General features: G+C 45.9%; 1 protein-coding gene across 7 annotated transcripts in view; it reads left to right on the plus strand.

Moving 5' to 3' along the window:
- UGGT1 (UDP-glucose glycoprotein glucosyltransferase 1) overlaps positions 1–19,851 on the plus strand; it is a 101,789-nt gene that overhangs the window by 50,093 nt on the left and 31,845 nt on the right. For 6 of the 7 annotated variants that reach the window (XM_073674254.1, XM_073674252.1, XM_073674253.1 and 3 more), the window contains exons 21-29: positions 225–248; positions 10,001–10,095; positions 13,859–14,065; positions 15,479–15,610; positions 16,935–17,065; positions 17,190–17,285; positions 17,517–17,619; positions 17,702–17,781; positions 19,599–19,788. In XM_073674254.1, the coding sequence (XP_073530355.1) occupies positions 225–248; positions 10,001–10,095; positions 13,859–14,065; positions 15,479–15,610; positions 16,935–17,065; positions 17,190–17,285; positions 17,517–17,619; positions 17,702–17,781; positions 19,599–19,788 (1,058 nt within the window). The remainder of the gene's footprint in view (positions 1–224; positions 249–10,000; positions 10,096–13,858; positions 14,066–15,478; positions 15,611–16,934; positions 17,066–17,189; positions 17,286–17,516; positions 17,620–17,701; positions 17,782–19,598; positions 19,789–19,851) is intronic. The other variant, XM_073674250.1, reaches the window with a different exon arrangement.

Here is a 19,851-nt window from a genome sequence, read left to right on the forward strand (position 1 = left end):
GCCTGAGCACAGTGTAACAAGTCATTTTATAGGTAATATCACAATGTGACACAACCAGAAAATAGCTTTAATCCGTATAAGTAGAAGTTCACTGTCTGTATGTTCTCACTGACGGCTTTTGTCACCTGTGGTTCCACCATGAACGTTTGTATCTGTGGGTCGGGGCCATTCTTTGATTTCTCTCTCATGTCTCCTCTACTTCTTTATCTCTTTGTCTGGTCCAGGAATGTCCTCCCGGGAGATTTATGGTAATCCCAGCTCTCTTTTTCGTGTTTCCTAGTTCTGTGCATGGTTTACTTCACCTGGTACCGTTATGTGCTAATTTTACAGGATATAAAATAAATGTATTATATGGACCTAAAATAGTGTAATAGTTTATTTAGTTTCTTTTCCTCCATTATCCTGCCACACTGAGGGACGACCCATTATTTACCGCCTTTTCCTCCATTATCCTGCCACACTGAGGCACGACCCATTATTTACCGCCTTTTCCTCCATTATCCTGCCACACTGAGGCACGACCCATTATTTACCGCCTTTTCCTCCATTATCCCGCCACACTGAGGCACGACCCATTATTTACCGCCTTTTCCTCCATTATCCCGCCATGCTGAGGCACGACCCATTATTTACCGCCTTTTCCTCCATTATCCTGCCACACTGAGGCACGACCCATTATTTACCGCCTTTTCCTCCATTATCCTGCCACACTGAGGCACGACCCATTATTTACCGCCTTTTCCTCCATTATCCTGCCACACTGAGGGACGACCCATTATTTACCGCCTTTTCCTCCATTATCCCGCCACACTGAGGCACGACCCATTATTTACCGCCTTTTCCTCCATTATCCCGCCATGCTGAGGGACGACCCATTATTTACCGCCTTTTCCTCCATTATCCTGCCACACTGAGGCACGACCCATTATTTACCGCCTTTTCCTCCATTATCCTGCCACACTGAGGCACGACCCATTATTTACCGCCTTTTCCTCCATTATCCTGCCACACTGAGGCACGACCCATTATTTACCGCCTTTTCCTCCATTATCCCGCCATGCTGAGGCACGACCCATTATTTACCGCCTTTTCCTCCATTATCCTGCCACACTGAGGCACGACCCATTATTTACCGCCTTTTCCTCCATTATCCTGCCACACTGAGGCACGACCCATTATTTACCGCCTTTTCCTCCATTATCCCGCCATGCTGAGGCACGACCCATTATTTACCGCCTTTTCCTCCATTATCCTGCCACACTGAGGCACGACCCATTATTTACCGCCTTTTCCTCCATTATCCCGCCATGCTGAGGGACGACCCATTATTTACCGCCTTTTCCTCCATTATCCTGCCACACTGAGGCACGACCCATTATTTACCGCCTTTTCCTCCATTATCCCGCCATGCTGAGGGACGACCCATTATTTACCGCCTTTTCCTCCATTATCCTGCCACACTGAGGCACGACCCATTATTTACCGCCTTTTCCTCCATTATCCCGCCATGCTGAGGGACGACCCATTATTTACCGCCTTTTCCTCCATTATCCTGCCACACTGAGGCACGACCCATTATTTACCGCCTTTTCCTCCATTATCCCGCCATGCTGAGGGACGACCCATTATTTACCGCCTTTTCCTCCATTATCCTGCCACACTGAGGCACGACCCATTATTTACCGCCTTTTCCTCCATTATCCCGCCATGCTGAGGGACGACCCATTATTTACCGCCTTTTCCTCCATTATCCTGCCACACTGAGGCACGACCCATTATTTACCGCCTTTTCCTCCATTATCCCGCCACACTGAGGCACAACCCATTATTTACCGCCTTTTCCTCCATTATCCCGCCATGCTGAGGCACGACCCATTATTTACCGCCTTTTCCTCCATTATCCCGCCATGCTGAGGCACGACCCATTATTTACCGCCTTTTCCTCCATTATCCTGCCACACTGAGGCACGACCCATTATTTACCGCCTTTTCCTCCATTATCCCGCCACGCTGAGGGACGACCCATTATTTACCGCCTTTTCCTCCATTATCCCGCCATGCTGAGGGACGACCCATTATTTACCGCCTTTTCCTCCATTATCCCGCCATGCTGAGGGACGACCCATTCTGCAGCAGCCATGCAGGTCAGGGGGTGTGACAACACACCATATAACAAGGTGATCGAGGAAAATAAATGTACATTATTTATGGCCTTTATTTTATATCTTTCAGATTTTCTTTAAAGCGAATCCGTCAGCTGATTTCACAATAAGAACTGCTTATAGTATAAAATGGCTCTCTTAGACCTAATGAGGCTGGTGTATTTACTTTGACAATCAGTGTCAGAATGCTTATATATGTAAATCAATCTCTATTTTCCTAGCCTGATTGACAGCTCCTCAGTGTCCTTCCTCCCTGCTGAGGTTTCACACTGCTCAGTACAAGCTGCAGCTGTCAGTGGGTGGGCGGAGACTGAGTACTCTTGAGCTCTTCAACTCTTTAGAAGGACTCCTAAAATGTTCATCTTAATATCAGGTTTATTCAGCCATACTGTCTGGCTTGTAAAAGTAATTACACCAGCCTTGTCAGGTCTAAAAGATCTCTGTAATAATGTATGCAGTTTTGTTTTGTGAAATCTGCTGACAGATCCGCTGTAATGTGCATGCCGCTCTACATTTACTACCTGCATGTGGTACCTCTGAACTCTCCTTTCTCTGCATGACGCCTAACCCGGGCACTTTCTCTTACGCCGTTGGGAAGGTGCAGATTCTGGCATCTTACTATTACAGACATAAGTTGTTTGCTAAACACGGCGGACACAACCGGCGCCCGACACGTCCCGTCACCTTACAGTTGGGTCTGTCGAGTTCTGCCGAGATGTCTATTGTCTTGATAGGAAGAATAGTGCTGCTGTGATTTTCTCGTTAATAATATTGGAGGATGCATGACCGTGGGTATACGCCCTGCCGCTAGGAGGCTGACACTAAGTAGTAAAGATGGGCTATCCATTTTCCTTAGACATCAGGCAGCTCGCTTTAAGCTTAAAGGGATTGTTACCATCTTCATAGATGGCTTGTATCAGATAGTCCTTGTATAAACCAGCACTTTTGCAACTTACTGCTTCTTACAATTTGCAGCCTTTCTTGAAATCGTAACACTTTTCTTTTGTTTACAGCTCGTTGCCCAGGAGACCGTCCACCGCTGTTATCTAGCTTGCAAACACTGCAGGTTTAGGAGGTAGCCCTGCGCTCCAGCGATCCTGGCCAGTTTTAAAAAAGGGCTTACAAGCTCAATAGACAGCGTGGTGGTCGGTCTCCAAGGCAACAAGCTGTAAACAAAGGAAAAGTGTTAATATCTCAAGAACAGCTAAACATTTTAACCCCTTAAGCCCCGCGGGTGGTTTGCACGTTAATGACCGGGCCAATTTTTACAATTCTGACCACTGTCACTTTATGAGGTAATTACTCTCGAACGCTTCAACGGATCCCCCTGATTCTGAGATTGTTTTTTCGTGACATATTGTACTTCATGATTGTGGAAAAATTTCTTCGATATCACTTGCGTTTATTTGTGAAAAAAACGGAAATTTGGCGAAAATTTTGAAAATTTTGCAATTTTCAAAATTTGAATTTTTAAGCCCTGAAATCAGAGCGATATGTCACACAAAAGAGTTAATAAATAACATTTCCCACATGTCTACTTTACATCAGCACAATTTTGGAACCAAAATTTTTTTTTGTTAGGGAGCTATAAGGGTTAAAAGTTGACCAGCGATTTCTCATTTTTCCAACAAAATTTACAAAACCATTTTTTTAGGGACCACATCACATTTGAAGTCACTTTGAGAGGTCTTTATGACAGAAAATACCCAAAAGTGACACCATTCTAAAAACTGCACCCCTCAAGGTGCTCAAAACCACATTCAAGAACTTTATTAACCCTTCAGGTGCTTCACAGGAATTTTTTGAATGTGGAAGAAAAAAATGAACATTTAACTTTTTTCACAAAAATGTTAATTTAGACCCAATTTTTTTTATTTTCACAGGGGTAACAAGAAAAAATGGACCCCAAAATTTGTTGTGCAATTTCCCCTGGGCACGCAGATACCCAATATTTGGGGAAAAAATACTGTTTGGGCGCACGGCAGGGCTCGGAAGGGAAGGAGCGCTATTTGACTTTTTGATTGTAAAATTTGCTTGAATAATTAGCGGACGCCATGTTGTGTTTGGAGAGCCCATGTGTGCCCAAACTTTGGAGCTCCCCCACAAGTGACCCCATTTTGGAAACTAGACCCCCCAAGGCACCTTTCTAGATGCATAGTGAGCACTTGGAACCCCCAGGTGCTTCACAAATTGATTCGTAACAATGAAAAAGTGAAAAAAAAAACACTTTTTCATTTGTATGAATCAATTTGTGAAGCACCTGAGGGTTCCAAGTGCTCACTATGCATCTAGATAGGTGCCTTGGGTGGTCTAGTTTCCAAAATGGGGTCACTTGTGGGGGAGCTCCAATATTTGGGCACACAGCGGCTCTCTAAATGCAACATGGTGTCCGCTAACAAATTTAACGCAAAATTGGCTCAAATTGTTAGCGACACCATGTTGCGTTTGGAGAGCTGCTGTGTGCCCAAACATTGGAGCTCCCCCACAAGTGACCCCATTTTGGAAACTAGACCCCCCAAGGCACCTATCTAGATGCATAGTGAGCACTTGGAACCCCCAGGTGCTTCACAAATTGATTCGTAACAATGAAAAAGTGAAAAAAAAAACACTTTTTCATTTTTATGAATCAATTTGTGAAGCACCTGGGGGTTCCAACTGCTCACTATGCATCTAGATAGGTGCCTTGGGGGGTCTAGTTTCCAAAATGGGGTCACTTGTGGGAGAGCTCCAATGTTTGAGCACACAGGGACTCTCTAAATGCAACATGGTATCCGCTAACAAATTGAATGGAAAATCGGCTCAAATTGTTAGCGGACGCCACATTGCGTTTGGAGAGCCCCTCTGTGCCCAAACTTTGGAGCTCCCCCACAAGTGACCCCATTTTGGAAACTAGACCCCCCAAGGCACCTTTCTAGATGCATAGTGAGCACTTGGAACCCCCAGGTGCTTCACAAATTGATTCGTAATAATGAAAAAGTGAAAAAAAAAACACTTTTTCATTTTTACGAATTAATTTGTGAAGCACCTAGGGGTTCCAAGTGCTCACTATGCATCTAGATAGGTGCCTTGGGGGGTCTAGTTTCCAAAATGGGGTCACTTGTGGGGGAGCTCCAATGTTTGGGCACACAGGGACTCTCTAAATGCAACATGGTATCCGCTAACAAATTGAATGGAAAATCGGCTCAAATTGTTAGCGGACGCCACATTGCGTTTGGAGAGCCCCTCTGTGCCCAAACTTTGGAGCTCCCCCACAAGTGACCCCATTTTGGAAACTAGACCCCCCAAGGCACCTTTCTAGATGCATAGTGAGCACTTGGAACCCCCAGGTGCTTCACAAATTGATTCGTAATAATGAAAAAGTGAAAAAAAAAACACTTTTTCATTTTTACGAATTAATTTGTGAAGCACCTAGGGGTTCCAAGTGCTCACTATGCATCTAGATAGGTGCCTTGGGGGGTCTAGTTTCCAAAATGGGGTCACTTGTGGAGGAGCTCCAATGTTTGGGCACACAGGGACTCTCCAAATGCAACATGATATCCGCTAACAATTTGAGCCGACAATTTGTTAGCGGATATCATGTTGCATTTGGAGAGTCCCTGTGTGCCCAAACATTGGAGCTCCCCCACAAGTGACCCCATTTTGGAAACTAGACCCCCCAAGGCACCTATCTAGATTCATAGTGAGCACTTGGAACCCCAGGTGCTTCACAAATTGATTCATAAAAATGAAAAAGTGTTTTTTTTTTCACTTTTTCATTTTTACGAATCAATTTGTGAAGCACCTGGGGGTTCCAAGTGCTCACTATGCATCTAGAAAGGTGCCTTGGGGGGTCTAGTTTCCAAAATGGGGTCACTTGTGGGGGAGCTCCAAAGTTTGGGCACAGAGGGGCTCTCCAAACGCAATGTGGTGTCCGCTAACAATTTGAGCCGATTTTCCATTTAATTTGTTAGCGGATACCATGTTGCATTTAGAGAGTCCCTGTGTGCCCAAACATTGGAGCTCCCCCACAAGTGACCCCATTTTGGAAACTAGACCCCCCAAGGCACCTATCTAGATTCATAGTGAGCACTTGGAACCCCAGGTGCTTCACAAATTGATTCATAAAAATGAAAAAGTGTTTTTTTTTTCACTTTTTCATTTTTACGAATCAATTTGTGAAGCACCTGGGGGATCCAAGTGCTCACTATGCATCTAGAAAGGTGCCTTGGGGGGTCTAGTTTCCAAAATGGGGTCACTTGTGGGGGAGCTCCAAAGTTTGGGCACAGAGGGGCTCTCCAAACGCAATGTGGTGTCCGCTAACAATTTGAGCCGATTTTCCATTCAATTTGTTAGCGGATACCATGTTGCATTTAGAGAGTCCCTGTGTGCCCAAACATTGGAGCTCCCCCACAAGTGACCCCATTTTGGAAACTAGACCCCCCAAGGCACCTATCTAGATTCATAGTGAGCACTTGGAACCCCAGGTGCTTCACAAATTGATTCATAAAAATGAAAAAGTGTTTTATTTTCACTTTTTCATTTTTACGAATCAATTTGTGAAGCACCTGGGGGTTCTAAGTGCTCACTATGCATCTAGATAGGTGCCTTGGGGGGTCTAGTTTCCAAAATGGGGTCACTTGTGGGGGAGCTCCAATGTTTGGACACACAGGGGCTCTCCAAACGCAACATGGCGTCCGCTAACAATTTGAGCCGATTTTCCATTCAATTTGTTAGCGGACACCATGTCGCGTTTGGAGAGCCCGTGATGTGCCTAAACAGTGGAGCTCCCCCACAAGTGTCCCCATTTTGGAAACTATACCCCTCAAAGATTTTATTAAGGTGTATAGTGAACATTTTGAACCCAGAGGTACGGCACATTATTTGTTTACATTAGGTCATCATATTGAATAAGTTTTCATTATTCTTGAGCGCAAGTGCTCGCTACTTGAGTTTGCATCGGGTACTCAGGTATGCACCATGTACAGCGTGTGCTCGAGTGACATGCTCGAGTCCCTGCTCCGCATGTTTCACGGTTATTAGACACCCAAAAAAAAACATGCGGGGATCGCTCGTGCATGGCAGGCAATCCCCGTAAAGTTTTTTGGCCGCGAAGCATATGGGGCAGAGACTCGAGCATGTCACTCAAATACCCACGATACTAAATGCATACCAGAGCACCCGATGCAAACTCAAGTAGCGAGCACTTGCTCTCAACACTAGTCGCCATATCGTCATCTTTTTTTCTTACTTTTGAAAAAAATCCCAACCCCAGCCCTAACCCTAGCACAACCCTAGCCCCAGCACAACCCTAGCCCCAGCACAACCCTAGCCCCAGCACAACCCTAGCCCCAAACCCAGCCCTAACCCTAGCCCAATCCTAACTCAAGAGTTTATTTTTGACGCCGTTCCTTGTGCGGTATAAGTGATTAGACGACTTTATTCTTCGGGTCGGTGTGATTACAGCAATGCCAGAATCATATGGGGTTTTTATGACTGACAGCTGTCACACACTAAAAGACGCATTTTTTGTAAAATCTAGTTTTTGCATCGCCATATTTTGAGAGCTATAATTTTTCCAAATTTTGGCAGACAGTCATGTGACGGCTCGTTTTTTGCGGGATGACTTGACGTTGTTATTGGTGCCATTTTCAGGCACGTGACATTTTTTGATCGCTTTCTATTCCGATTTTTGGGAGGCAGAATAAACAAAAACCAACAATTCAGGAATTGTTTTTTTTTTTTTTTTTTTATTCTGTTCCGCGTGTGGTAAAATTGATGAGGCAGCTTTACTCTTCGGGTCAGTACGTTTACAGCGGTACCACATTTGTATAATTTTTCTATGTTTTGGCGCTTATACACAATAAAAGCTATTTTATAGAAAAAAATATTTTTTAGTATCGCTTTATTCTGAGAGCTATAACTTTTTTATTTTTCCGGCTGATGGAGCTATATGGCGGCTTGTTTTTTGCGGGACGAGATGACGTTTTCAGCGGTATCATTTTTATTTATATGCGTCTTTTTGATCGCGTGTTATTCCACTTTTTGTTTGGCGGTATGGTGATAAAGCATTGTTTTTTGCTTGGTTTTTTTTTTTTTTTTTTTACCGTGTTCACTGAAGGGGTTAACTAGTGGGACAGTTTTATAGGTCAGGTTGTTACGGACGCGGCGATACCAAATATGTGTACTTTTATTGTTTTTTTTTTATTTTTTTTATAATAATATTTATTGATGGGTACATTATATTTTTATTTTTGGTGTATTATTTTTTTTATTTTTTTATAATATTTTTGCACATTTTTTTTTTTTTTTTTTTTTTTTTCCACTTTCACACAGTTTATACACTTTATTACTTTGTCCCACTCTGGGACTTTCACTTTTTTTTTTCTGATCGCCTGCATGGCACAGGAATGGAGCACCATCCCTATGCCATGAAGGCTGTCAGAAGTGCACAGTGTGAAGATTGCTTGGAGATGCACTGCGCATGTCCAAGCAATCTTCCTGCTCTCTGGTGACCCGGATGTTGTCATGACGACATCGGGTCGTCATGGCAACACCCGGGAAGCCTTTGCAGACTGCGCTGGAAGCCGGAAGAGGAGGTGAGTATCTGCGATCACCTCCCCTTGCCCCCGCAATGCCGCGATCGACTTCGATCGACTTCGATCGCAGCATCGCGGGGGTTAATGTGCTGGGAGCGGTGCGTGACCGCTCCCTGCACATAGTACCGGGTGTCAGCTGTGACAATCAGCTGACACCCGGCGGCGATCGCGCCCGCACAGCCTGTGTGCGCGCGCGATCGCCATGACGTACTAATACGGGTCTGGCTCTTAAGTCCCAGGGCACAGACGCGTATTAGTACGTCAGATGTTATTAAGGGGTTAATAAGCAGTAAATTGCAAAATTGCTTTTATTTACAAGCACTATTATCCGACAGTGTCCATTTATGAAGATGGGAATATAACCTTTTGATGTCCGAAGGAGGCAGACACTCCATGTTATCAGGTTTGCAGTATAACCCACCAGGAAGAGGCAATGCTTTTCACTACCTAGTGTCAGCCTCTTAAAGGAAATCTGTCAGCATAAGTTAGAGGTTAAAACCCTGGAATCAGCGATGGGTCACTTATTAGGCTGTGTGCTGTTGTTTCCATACAATGACGGTTTTATCACCAGGAGATTATCACTGCCCGGACTAGCCGCCTTGTGCTTAGAGGTCCGACCACGACCCCTCCTGTGATAGGCAGCTCCGTGTCTATAGACCATGTACACAGAGAGCCTGGTGTGGGCGGGGGCAGCTTTCTCAGCTCTGCTACATCTCTAATTGTGTGAGAACAGCTTCACCCAGTAAACTATGTGACACATCACTGGAGTCAGGATCTCTTTTCCTACATTATGCTGCTCTCAGATGAAGTCGCAAGCACCTGCTGACATTCCCTTTAATAGCAGGGTGTGTGACCACATTGATGCGTCCCCCGTGTACTACGAGAAGGGGATCCTGCTGTAAGTCCAACAATCCATATTTTCTCATAAATGTGACAGAATCTGCAACGGAGCCTCCAATCCAGAAGTGAACGCAAACTAACAACCCATGTGAGATCTGTGCTGGCCGCCATATTGGCTTATATCCACCTTTCCCAGATACAGATCTCACACGGTTTCAACTTTCCACACCTACTTCATAAGTGTCACCTGCTTAATTCCATAACGGGGGGGACATTAATCTGCTCCTATCATGGCTGTGTACAAGTATCGGCCAGTGCTGCCCGTCTACCTGGTGCCGTGTCCGCCCGTGTGGCCGGCTGTCATGCCTCCTTTACTCCCTGCACTCCATCTTCCCCTCCTAACTCTTGCTCTGTTTGGTGCAGATGACTCTTTTGTTAGACCGGTCACATTTTGGATTGTGGGAGACTTTGACCAGCCCTCCGGACGTCAGCTGCTGTATGACGCCATTAAACACCAGGTAAGGTCTGACCTGCAGACGGATTGCAGCAATACGTGTGTACGGCATAAGTGGGACGTAGAGGCGAACTGCTGCTGACATAAGGAAACGTGCCTGGAAGGGTGTCATAGAATTACTGTGCGCGTTATTAAAGATTCACAATAGAAACTAAACTCCTTATTAAATAAATGTCTCTGACCTGATGGGCCTGTTGGATTTGCTTTGAAAACATACATCAGAGCGGCTGTATAATCTTTTGTGAAAGTTTTTTTTGGCTTAATATTAAAAGGTGAATAAAATGCTCTGTTTAACTTGAGGACTGTACAGACATTCTGATCTAGATTTTTCACAGCAAGTACACCAGCCTTGTCAGGTCTAAGAGATCTACTTAATGCTGTGTAAAGTTTGGCAAAAAAAGCTCCTTTTTAAGGAAAGAAGGATCAAACATGTTGGATATCAACATTGCTTCCCCATTGTAATAGACGTGTATGCCCAGCTGATCCAGGTGTGCATGTCTATAGGCCGACTGGGAGTGATTGATCTCATCTGTTTGGCTCAGCTGATCTGGGTGTGCATGTCTATTGTCACGCAAGGTGTGGGAAAGACTAAGTGCAACATGGAGGGAAGAGGGGGAAGAAGCCCAGACACAAGGGAAAGGTGGAGTGGAGATCTAATAACACCCTGCCTACCCTACCGTCCCTATTTAGGTTCCACACCTATCGCCAAGCAGGAACCTAAACCCTGTATGTCCCTAGAGCTTGGCCGTAGAGAGGTAGGAGGATGGGGTGAGTACTGGTCAGGCCCCACTACAAACTAAAGACAACAAGGTAGACAAACAGGATAAATTTCGCTTGAGCAGACACCAGAGGAGTAACGCCAACTGGCCTCCAAGGGCACCAGAGAAGAAGCTCGCCGACTGCTAGTGCTCCAAGCCTGCACAAAGGTACATAGAAGTATCACCGGCGACTACCTGCAGCAAACTGAGAGTTTTTAACTCCTATGCAAGGGTGTGTCAATAAGCAGCAGGAGGGAGTTCGCCGCTGGGTCTTGAAGGGAGAAAAATTAAGGCGTCTGCAATGCCAAGCGCAGTGACCTTCTACAGCCAGATCTAGAGCAACTGTCTAGAACACCTGACACACCCGTGACATCTATAGGCCGGCGGGGAGTGATCGCTCTCATCTGTTTGGCTCAGCTGATCCAGGTGTGCATGTCTATTGGCCGGCGGGCAGTGGTCGCTCTCATCTTCTTGTCTCAGCTGATCCGCGTGTGCATATATATAGGCCGTCGGGGAGTGATCGCTCTCATCTGTTTGGCTCACAGCTTATGAGCATGACCGGCTTTACATGTCCGCCATCCAGTGCCGTGTGAAGACCAGCTCTTGTGTGAGACGGCCTACTGTAATCTACTGTATGTTCTGAACATTTCCAAAGACTTAAAGCGCACCTGTCAGCAGGATTGTGCACATTAAACCACATACACTGTTAGGTGGGCGCCGTTACACTGAGTAAAATGATACCTTGATGATGAAATCCGTCTTGTGTTTTTTTTATAATCTTTATTTTCATTTCTGCCATAATGATATGCTCGTGCTCCGCGGCGGCCTTTGGGGAGGGGCTGTAACTGGTGCTCTCATTATATATTCCTATCTCTGCCTTCTGACAGGTCACTGTGTTTTCAGTGACCTGCCTACTATTTTAAATATTGCCTGTGTAATTTCTGTTCAAAAGTGAAAATTTACATCCCCCAATATGGCCGCCGCGCATGCGCAGTAGCATCTTTTGGTTGCTGAGATGCTACTGCACATGCGCGGGCGCCATTTTGCTTAAGGAAAAATAATTTGGGTGCAGCAATATGGCGCTGCGCATGCACAGTAGCATCTCGGCACTCGAGAAATGCTACTGCGCTGGCGCCGCCATATTGCTGCAGGCAAATTTCTTTTTCCTGAAGCAAAATGACGCTCGCTCATGCGCAGTAGCATCTCAGCAACCAAAAGATGCTACTGCTCATGCGCGGCGGCCATATTGGGGGATGTAAATTTTCACTTTTGAACAGAAATTACACAGGCAATATTTAAAATAGTAGGCAGGTCACTGAAAGCACAGTGACCTGTCAGAGGCCAGAGACAGGAATACATAATGAGAGCACCAGTTACAGCCCCTCCCCAAAGGCCGCCGTGGAGCACGAGCATATCATTATGGCAGAAATGAAAATAAAGATTATAAAAGAACCATTGGACGGATTTCATCATCAAAGGTAACATTTTACTCAGTGTAACGGCGCCCACCTAACAGTGTATGTGGTTTACTGAGCACAATCCTGCTGACAGGTGCCCTTTAAGGGTATGTGCACACGATGCAGAAATGAAGCAGAAAATTTCTGCATCATTTCTGCATCTCCCTGGCAGAAAAAACGCATGCAGATTGTGCATGCGTTTTTCCTGCAGAATACATGCGTTTCCGCATGCAGATTGACAAGCGCTTTCCAGGCGATGTTAGCATCACTTGGAAAGTGCTTGATAACTAGGTCACACTATATAAATCCATGCAAACAGCATGGATTTATACAGTGTGAACCGAGAGAGTGTATATACTTACCTCCGATGGCCCGCGCTGTCCTGCTCACTCCGTTCTCCCGGCTGCCGGCAACTTTGAATTGAAAGACCTGCCGACGTCAGCGTCACGTGACCCGTCACATGACTCTGACGTCACCGCAGGTCCTACAACTCACTGCAAGTGCCGGGAACCAAGCGGGAGCGCTGCGCGGGCCGACAGAAGGTAAGAATACATTTATTTTTTATTTTATTCTTCTTTTTACAGCTTTTTTAATGGTACCTGGGTGTGGATGAGACTCTCCTCTCCTCCACACCCGGGTACCATCCGCACATTAGAACGCACCAATTACGCAAGTACAAATGCTGTCTTGCGGAATTGGCGCGTTCTAATGCAAGTCAATGGCGGCGAAATCGCCGCGTTTCCGCAAAATTAATTGACATGCTGCGGATTTTTGACCGCAGCGTTAACGCTGCGGAAAAATCCGCATCATGGGCACAGCACATGCGGATTTCCATTGGGGAACATTGCTGCCCTTCTACCATGCGTTTTTCATGCGTTTCCGCGGCGTTTACGCAACTGCAAAAACGCCGCGGAAACGCATGAAATACGCATCGTGTGAACACAGCCTAAAGGGGTATTTTCAAGTTTCAAACTTATCCGCTATCCCATAACTTCCTGATCGCTGGTGGTTCTATCACTGGGATCCCCATCTATCCTGAGAACCAGGACTTTAAAAAAACGTATGTGAATGGAACAGTGGTGGCTCATGTGTGCTGCCACTCCATTCATGCAGTGCCAGACCATTCGAGTGCTGCGATCGGCTATTTCTGGAGTGGCAGTGTGCTTGATCGACCACTGATCTATTTACATGGGACTCAGGATCTGTGGGGATCCCAGTGAATAAGAGATTATTCCGTATCTCCTGGTTAGGGGATAACTTCCAAACTTGAGAATTCCCTTTAAACGAATACAGGTAATGGGGATCCGGAGACTTTTCAGCGGTGCTCTCTTAGGAGACCTCTTTTAGTAGTGATGTGCCAGGACTTGTTCTGGACTTCTGTCAGAAATCTCAGTGATCTGCAGCCCCTTCCCAACCTTCAACTGCTGATAACAGGAAAGAATAGAATTCATTCAGGTGTACATCTAATGGTGATAGGATATAATTGCAGGCAGTGTACTGGTTGGTAACAATCCACATAGTTAGCATCCTGTTTTTTAATTTTCTTTTCTAGAAATCCAGCAACAATGTAAGAATTGGCATGATCAATAATCCCAGCCAGGATCCATCTTCTGAGACCACGCGCATCGGCAGGGCTATCTGGGCCGCTCTCCAAACCCAGACCGCCAACAATGCCAAAAACTTCATTACCAAAATCATCAAAGAAGAGAACGCGGGGGCGCTGTTAGCAGGGCAGGACATTGCAGAGTTTGCTGTTGGGGTACGTTCTTTGGACACATGTAATGTACATGAAGCACATTTACACCATCCGTGTATGGCCGGGCCGGTATTGCCCTTATGACGTGACTTCATGTCTCTGTGCTGTTCACTATCAGTGTATGGCCCTTATGATGTGACTTCATGGCTCTGTGCTGTTCACCATCAGTGTATGGCCCTTATGACGTGACTTCATGTCTCTGTGCTGTTCACCATCAGTGTATGGCCCTTATGATGTGAGTTCATGGCTCTGTGCTCTTCACCATCAGTGTATGGCCGGGCCGGTATTGCCCTTATGACGTGACTTCATGGATCTGTGCTGTTCACCATCAGTGTATGGCCGGGCCGGTATTGCCCTTATGACGTGACTTCATGGCTCTACTCTCTTCACCATCCGTGTATGGCCGGGCCGGTATTGCCCTTATGATGTGACTTCATGGCTCTGTGCTGTTCACCATCAGTGTATGGCCCTTATGATGTGACTTCATGGCTCTGTGCTGTTCACCATCAGTGTATGGCCCTTATGATGTGACTTCATGGCTCTGTGCTGTTCACCATCAGTGTATGGCCCTTATGATGTGACTTCATGGCTCTGTGCTGTTCACCATCAGTGTATGGCCCTTATGACGTGACTTCATGGCTCTGTGCTGTTCACCATCAGTGTATGGCCCTTATGACGTGACTTCATGGCTCTGTGCTGTTCACCATCAGTGTATGGCCCTTATGACGTGACTTCATGGCTCTGTGCTGTTCACCATCAGTGTATGGCCCTTATGACGTGACTTCATGGCTCTGTGCTGTTCACCATCAGTGTATGGCCCTTATGACGTGACTTCATGTCTCTGTGCTGTTCACCATCAGTGTATGGCCCTTATGACGTGACTTCATGGCTCTGTGCTGTTCACCATCAGTGTATGGCCCTTATGACGTGACTTCATGTCTCTGTGCTGTTCACCATCAGTGTATGGCCCTTATGATGTGACTTCATGGCTCTGTGCTGTTCACCATCAGTGTATGGCCCTTATGATGTGACTTCATGGCTCTGTGCTGTTCACCATCAGTGTATGGCCCTTATGATGTGACTTCATGGCTCTGTGCTGTTCACCATCAGTGTATGGCCCTTATGATGTGACTTCATGGCTCTGTGCTGTTCACCATCAGTGTATGGCCCTTATGATGTGACTTCATGGCTCTGTGCTGTTCACCATCAGTGTATGGCCCTTATGACGTGACTTCATGGCTCTGTGCTGTTCACCATCAGTGTATGGCCCTTATGACGTGACTTCATGGCTCTGTGCTGTTCACCATCAGTGTATGGCCCTTATGACGTGACTTCATGGCTCTGTGCTCTTCACCATCAGTGTATGGCCCTTATGACGTGACTTCATGGCTCTGTGCTCTTCATCTTCCTCCTCAGGGTATGGATGTCAGTCTCTTCCGTGAAGCCTTTGAGTCTCCCAAGGTGGATTTTATACTCTCCCATGCTGTTTACTGCCGCGATGTCCTAAAGCTGAAGAAAGGAGAGCGAGCCGTTATCGGCAATGGAAGAGTAAGTATTTGTGTGATAGAAGGTGATGGATCAATATGTTTTTTCTTCTGATAGTATCAAATACTTGTATTGTTGAGGCTTTTGCTCTACTTTTTCAAAACAAAGGTCTATTCCCATATAGTACATTAACAGCATATCCACATGGTTTGCCACAGATGTATATTAGACATGGGTTTCACCAATGGGACCCGCATCTAAAATAGGGGCCCCGCATAACAGAGGAGTGGTCGGAGATCCCATACAAATGAATGAGGATGGTGTCAGCTAATCTGTGAAGGTTGCAGTCACCCGTCTGCATTTGTAAGGGAGGTAGTCATGATTGGATAACCCCTTTTCACATGCTGTATATCTAATTTCAGGGTGGCCAAGGCATTAGTCAGTCATGTATTTAATATAAAAAAAGAGGCAAGAACATTGGCAGTGCTGCAACACTGCTGTAGCATCAGTCCGGAAGCAGATTATGGCAGAAAATGTATCGGCAACCAGATCAACAGTGCATGGCTTGTGGAAAGTGGTGCAAAATACAAAACTGGAGGATGGAAAAAAGCGGCACTCACCACTGGTATGTGAAAAACGGGCAACTTTAATAGGTTGTTACATGAGAAGTGAAAAGAAGGGATGAATGAGCGACAGCTGTTTTGTGTAAATTACTCCTCTTCTGGAAACGTCATCCCTTGTTGCCTCTCCTCATGTGATGACTTAATAAAGTTGCCGCTTTTTCCCGTACCGGTGGTGTGCCGCTTTTTTTTTTCCCATACCGGTGGTGAGTGCCGCTTTTTTTTTCCCATACCGGTGGTGAGTGCCACTTTTTTTTTCCCATACCGGTGGTGAGTGCCACTTTTTTTCCCTATACCACTGGTGAGTTCCGCTTTTTTCCCCCCATACCACTGGTGAGTGCTGCTTTTTTCCCCCCATACCACTGGTGAGTGCCGCTTTTTTCCCCCCATACCACTGGTGAGTGACGCTTTTTTCCCCCCATACCACTGGTGAGTGCCGCTTTTTTCCCCCCATACCACTGGTGAGTGCCGCTTTTTTCCCCCCATACCACTGGTGAGTGCCGCTTTTTTCCCCCCATACCACTGGTGAGTGCCGCTTTTTTCCCCCCATACCACTGGTGAGTGCCGCTTTTTTTCCCCCATACCACTGGTGAGTGACGCTTTTATCAATGTATTTGATATCTTGGATAATCTTTGACACTTTTCTCATGTGTCATGAAACCATGCTGTGAAGTTATGGATTACACTTGTAAATACACCTTTGGTGACCAGACTTTCTTCTTTTCTGATTTTTTTTGTGGACTTTTTATTCTATGTTTTCTATGTAGATTATTGGACCGCTGAGAGATGGTGAAATATTTAATCAAGATGACTTCCACCTTTTGGAGAACCTAATTCTAAAGACATCTGCACAGAAGATCAAGTCTCAGATCCAGAAGCTTGGCGTGGAGGAGGATCAGTATGTCCTCCATGTATTCTGTCCGATCACACCTTGCCTGTAGTCTCGTTGTGGTAGTTCTGTGATCCCAGGATGTCAGTGAGATGCTGATGCCCCATGTAACGTTGTCCTTTCCTTTCTGCAGTGCCAGCGATCTGGTAATGAGAGTGGATGACCTTCTGTCCTCTCAACCAAAGGGTGAGGGAAGAGTTGACTACGTGCTTACTGAAGACCAGCACAGGTACAGTGTCATCCCCGAATACAGCATTTATACCCCTCTGTATAGTGAAATGTGCCAGTACCCCCAGGTAATAACCATGCCATGTTTGGTGCCATAAGACCCCTCCTCACTCTGGGCATCGTGGCGAGGTTGAGGGTGGATCTCCTTTCTGGCAATGCATGAGACAACTTCAGAGAATCCAGATTTTTTTTTTTATGTTTTAGTAGTTATAATGAATTTCTGCATTTTCAGTGCCGTTAAGATAAGACCTAAAGAAGGCATGATGTACTTTGAGGTGATGGCTATTGTGGACCCTGTGACGAAAGCGGCACAGAGGATGGCACCGTTACTTTTGGTACGTTCTTCATGTTTAAAGCTCAAAAAGCCGTAAAGGGGACCTCCAACCGGGTGTAAATTTTTGCTTTCTGTCATTGCAGGTTTTGAATCAAATCGTAAATATGAACTTACGGGTGTTCATGAACTGCCAGTCCAAGTTATCGGAAATGCCCCTGAAGAGGTAACAATGACTTTTTCGCAGATCACATTTTTCCAATAGAACTAAAGCGAGTTGGCAGCGAGCTGATCAGCATTTATAGGGCCATTAAAGGGAGTCCTGAAAATTGCCAAGAAAGTGCGTTCAGCTATTTTCAGACCTCCCATAGTAGTTCGTGGAGAAGGGCACTCATGTGTGTCCTCCGTTCCATCTAGAGCGATCTCCAGAGAGATGCAGGTGCCAGGTCTTACCTGACAATTATGTGCCATAAATGTCGGAGATGGAGATACCACCTAAAGGCGTTTTGTGTGTTGGATATTCCCAAGGTTTATGCTCTTTTTCGATGTTTAACAAAAGTTCGGGAATTGCCAACAATCATCCGATATTAGCTAGTGCCAGAGGTTTAATATTACACAATCCTATGGGCACCTATTCAAAGCAGTGACCTCCAAGAACACCACTGATGTCCGTGAGTACCTGCCAGACTTTGCTTTTTTCTGCCATACCAAGAAAATGAACATTTACGTTGTATTTCCCTGTAAGCGAAATTCTGTTCAGTGATGTTCCTCTTAGCATAACCCCTTATCTGGGGCAGATCCATAATGTCCAAATCATGCAAACCCTTTAAAAAGGAGCTTTCCTGGGGTCAAACCCCTCTCGTTTAGGTCATCTATCAGACTCCGTTCACCTTGGAGTCTATGTTTACTGTATGTGGCAAACTTATCCAAAAGCCTCCATCCATGTGATGGAGGAGTGTGCCCTTTTTGGCCTCTGTCATGCGGGTATATGTCGGTATACTGCTGTATGATTTGGAACAGCGTAGTAGAGTTTTCTCTGTTATAAGTTTGGAGATGTCCAACGTACAACTTGTGATGTGATCAGAGCTTTAGATATATTAATGCGTCCAGGCCGGCACAGACATATTTCTGTGATGGTCCTTACAGACGCTCTCTAGCAGGTCGCGTGTGGAACTAAAGGTAGAAGTGACGTTTTGCAGTTGGGATCTACGAGCCCTGTTTCTGCTCTACGGAGGGCGGCACCCTCATGGCCTACATGGTGTTACTTTGTGTAGCTTTGGCATCTTGCACCTGTTGCCACTAGTGCATTTTCCATAGAGCAGCAGTGATGAGGTGGATCCACAAAGCCTCAGATCCAGGTGGGCACACGGACCCCCAGGAGCTGGTGCAGCAGGCAGGAAGGCACGTGAGGATCAAGGACTTGGCACACGCAGGAAACTCAGGAATAATAGTAGAGGTGAAGTGGAACAAAGAAAGGATGAATGCAAAACGGAGTCCAGCAATAGTTTGTTTGCTGCAACAGGTGGGTTAATGTGAGATGGCTGAGTGAAGGATAACCTGCTGAGCTGGTGGAGCACACCAAACACAGGACACCAGACCCTTAATGGTAAGAAACAGGTGTGTGCCTTAGTGGGCCTTAAATAGGCCTAGGGAGATGATGTCGTTGAGCCACGTGGGTAACTTGCAAAACCCGACGTGGAGCACAACAGAGGGCAGCGGACCCAAAGGAAGCAAGCTGAGCCCGGGAGACAGACTGATTATACACGCTGATAAAATGGTGAATGAAATCAATGTACTGTGCACATGAGGACAGTAATCCCTATCAGCACGGGGACTTCTCAGTACAGTATCGCTGTCCTTGGCGGATACATGGGATGGATCTTTTCTCATGCTTCTATAGATCATGTAACTGAGCCCAACTCCTGCTACTCAGGAGCAAAGTATAGACTGGAGCGGCGGAACATCACGTCACTCCGGCCTAAATAATTTCTACCAACCGCTTAGTATTACGTGTAACAGTAACGGCGTCTCTCTGTTTTTCAGCTTTTACCGGTACGTGTTGGAGCCAGAGGTTGTCTTCACCTCCGACCATAAAGTAGCACCAGGTCCTATTGCCAAGTTTTTGGACATGCCCCAGTCCCCGCTCTTCACTCTGAGCCTGAATACCCCGGACAGCTGGATGGTGGAGTCGGTGCGGACGCCGTATGACCTGGATAATATCTATTTGGAGGAGGTAATGATACAATGCACCAATTCGGCCACTGCTTACACTAAGCTGATTAACGTGAATAATGGT

The sequence above is a fragment of the Phyllobates terribilis genome, unplaced genomic scaffold (assembly GCF_046119375.1).
Source record: "Phyllobates terribilis strain yellow unplaced genomic scaffold, ASM4611937v1 Scaffold_3__8_contigs__length_932513732, whole genome shotgun sequence".
NCBI classification, from domain to species: domain Eukaryota; kingdom Metazoa; phylum Chordata; class Amphibia; order Anura; family Dendrobatidae; genus Phyllobates; species Phyllobates terribilis.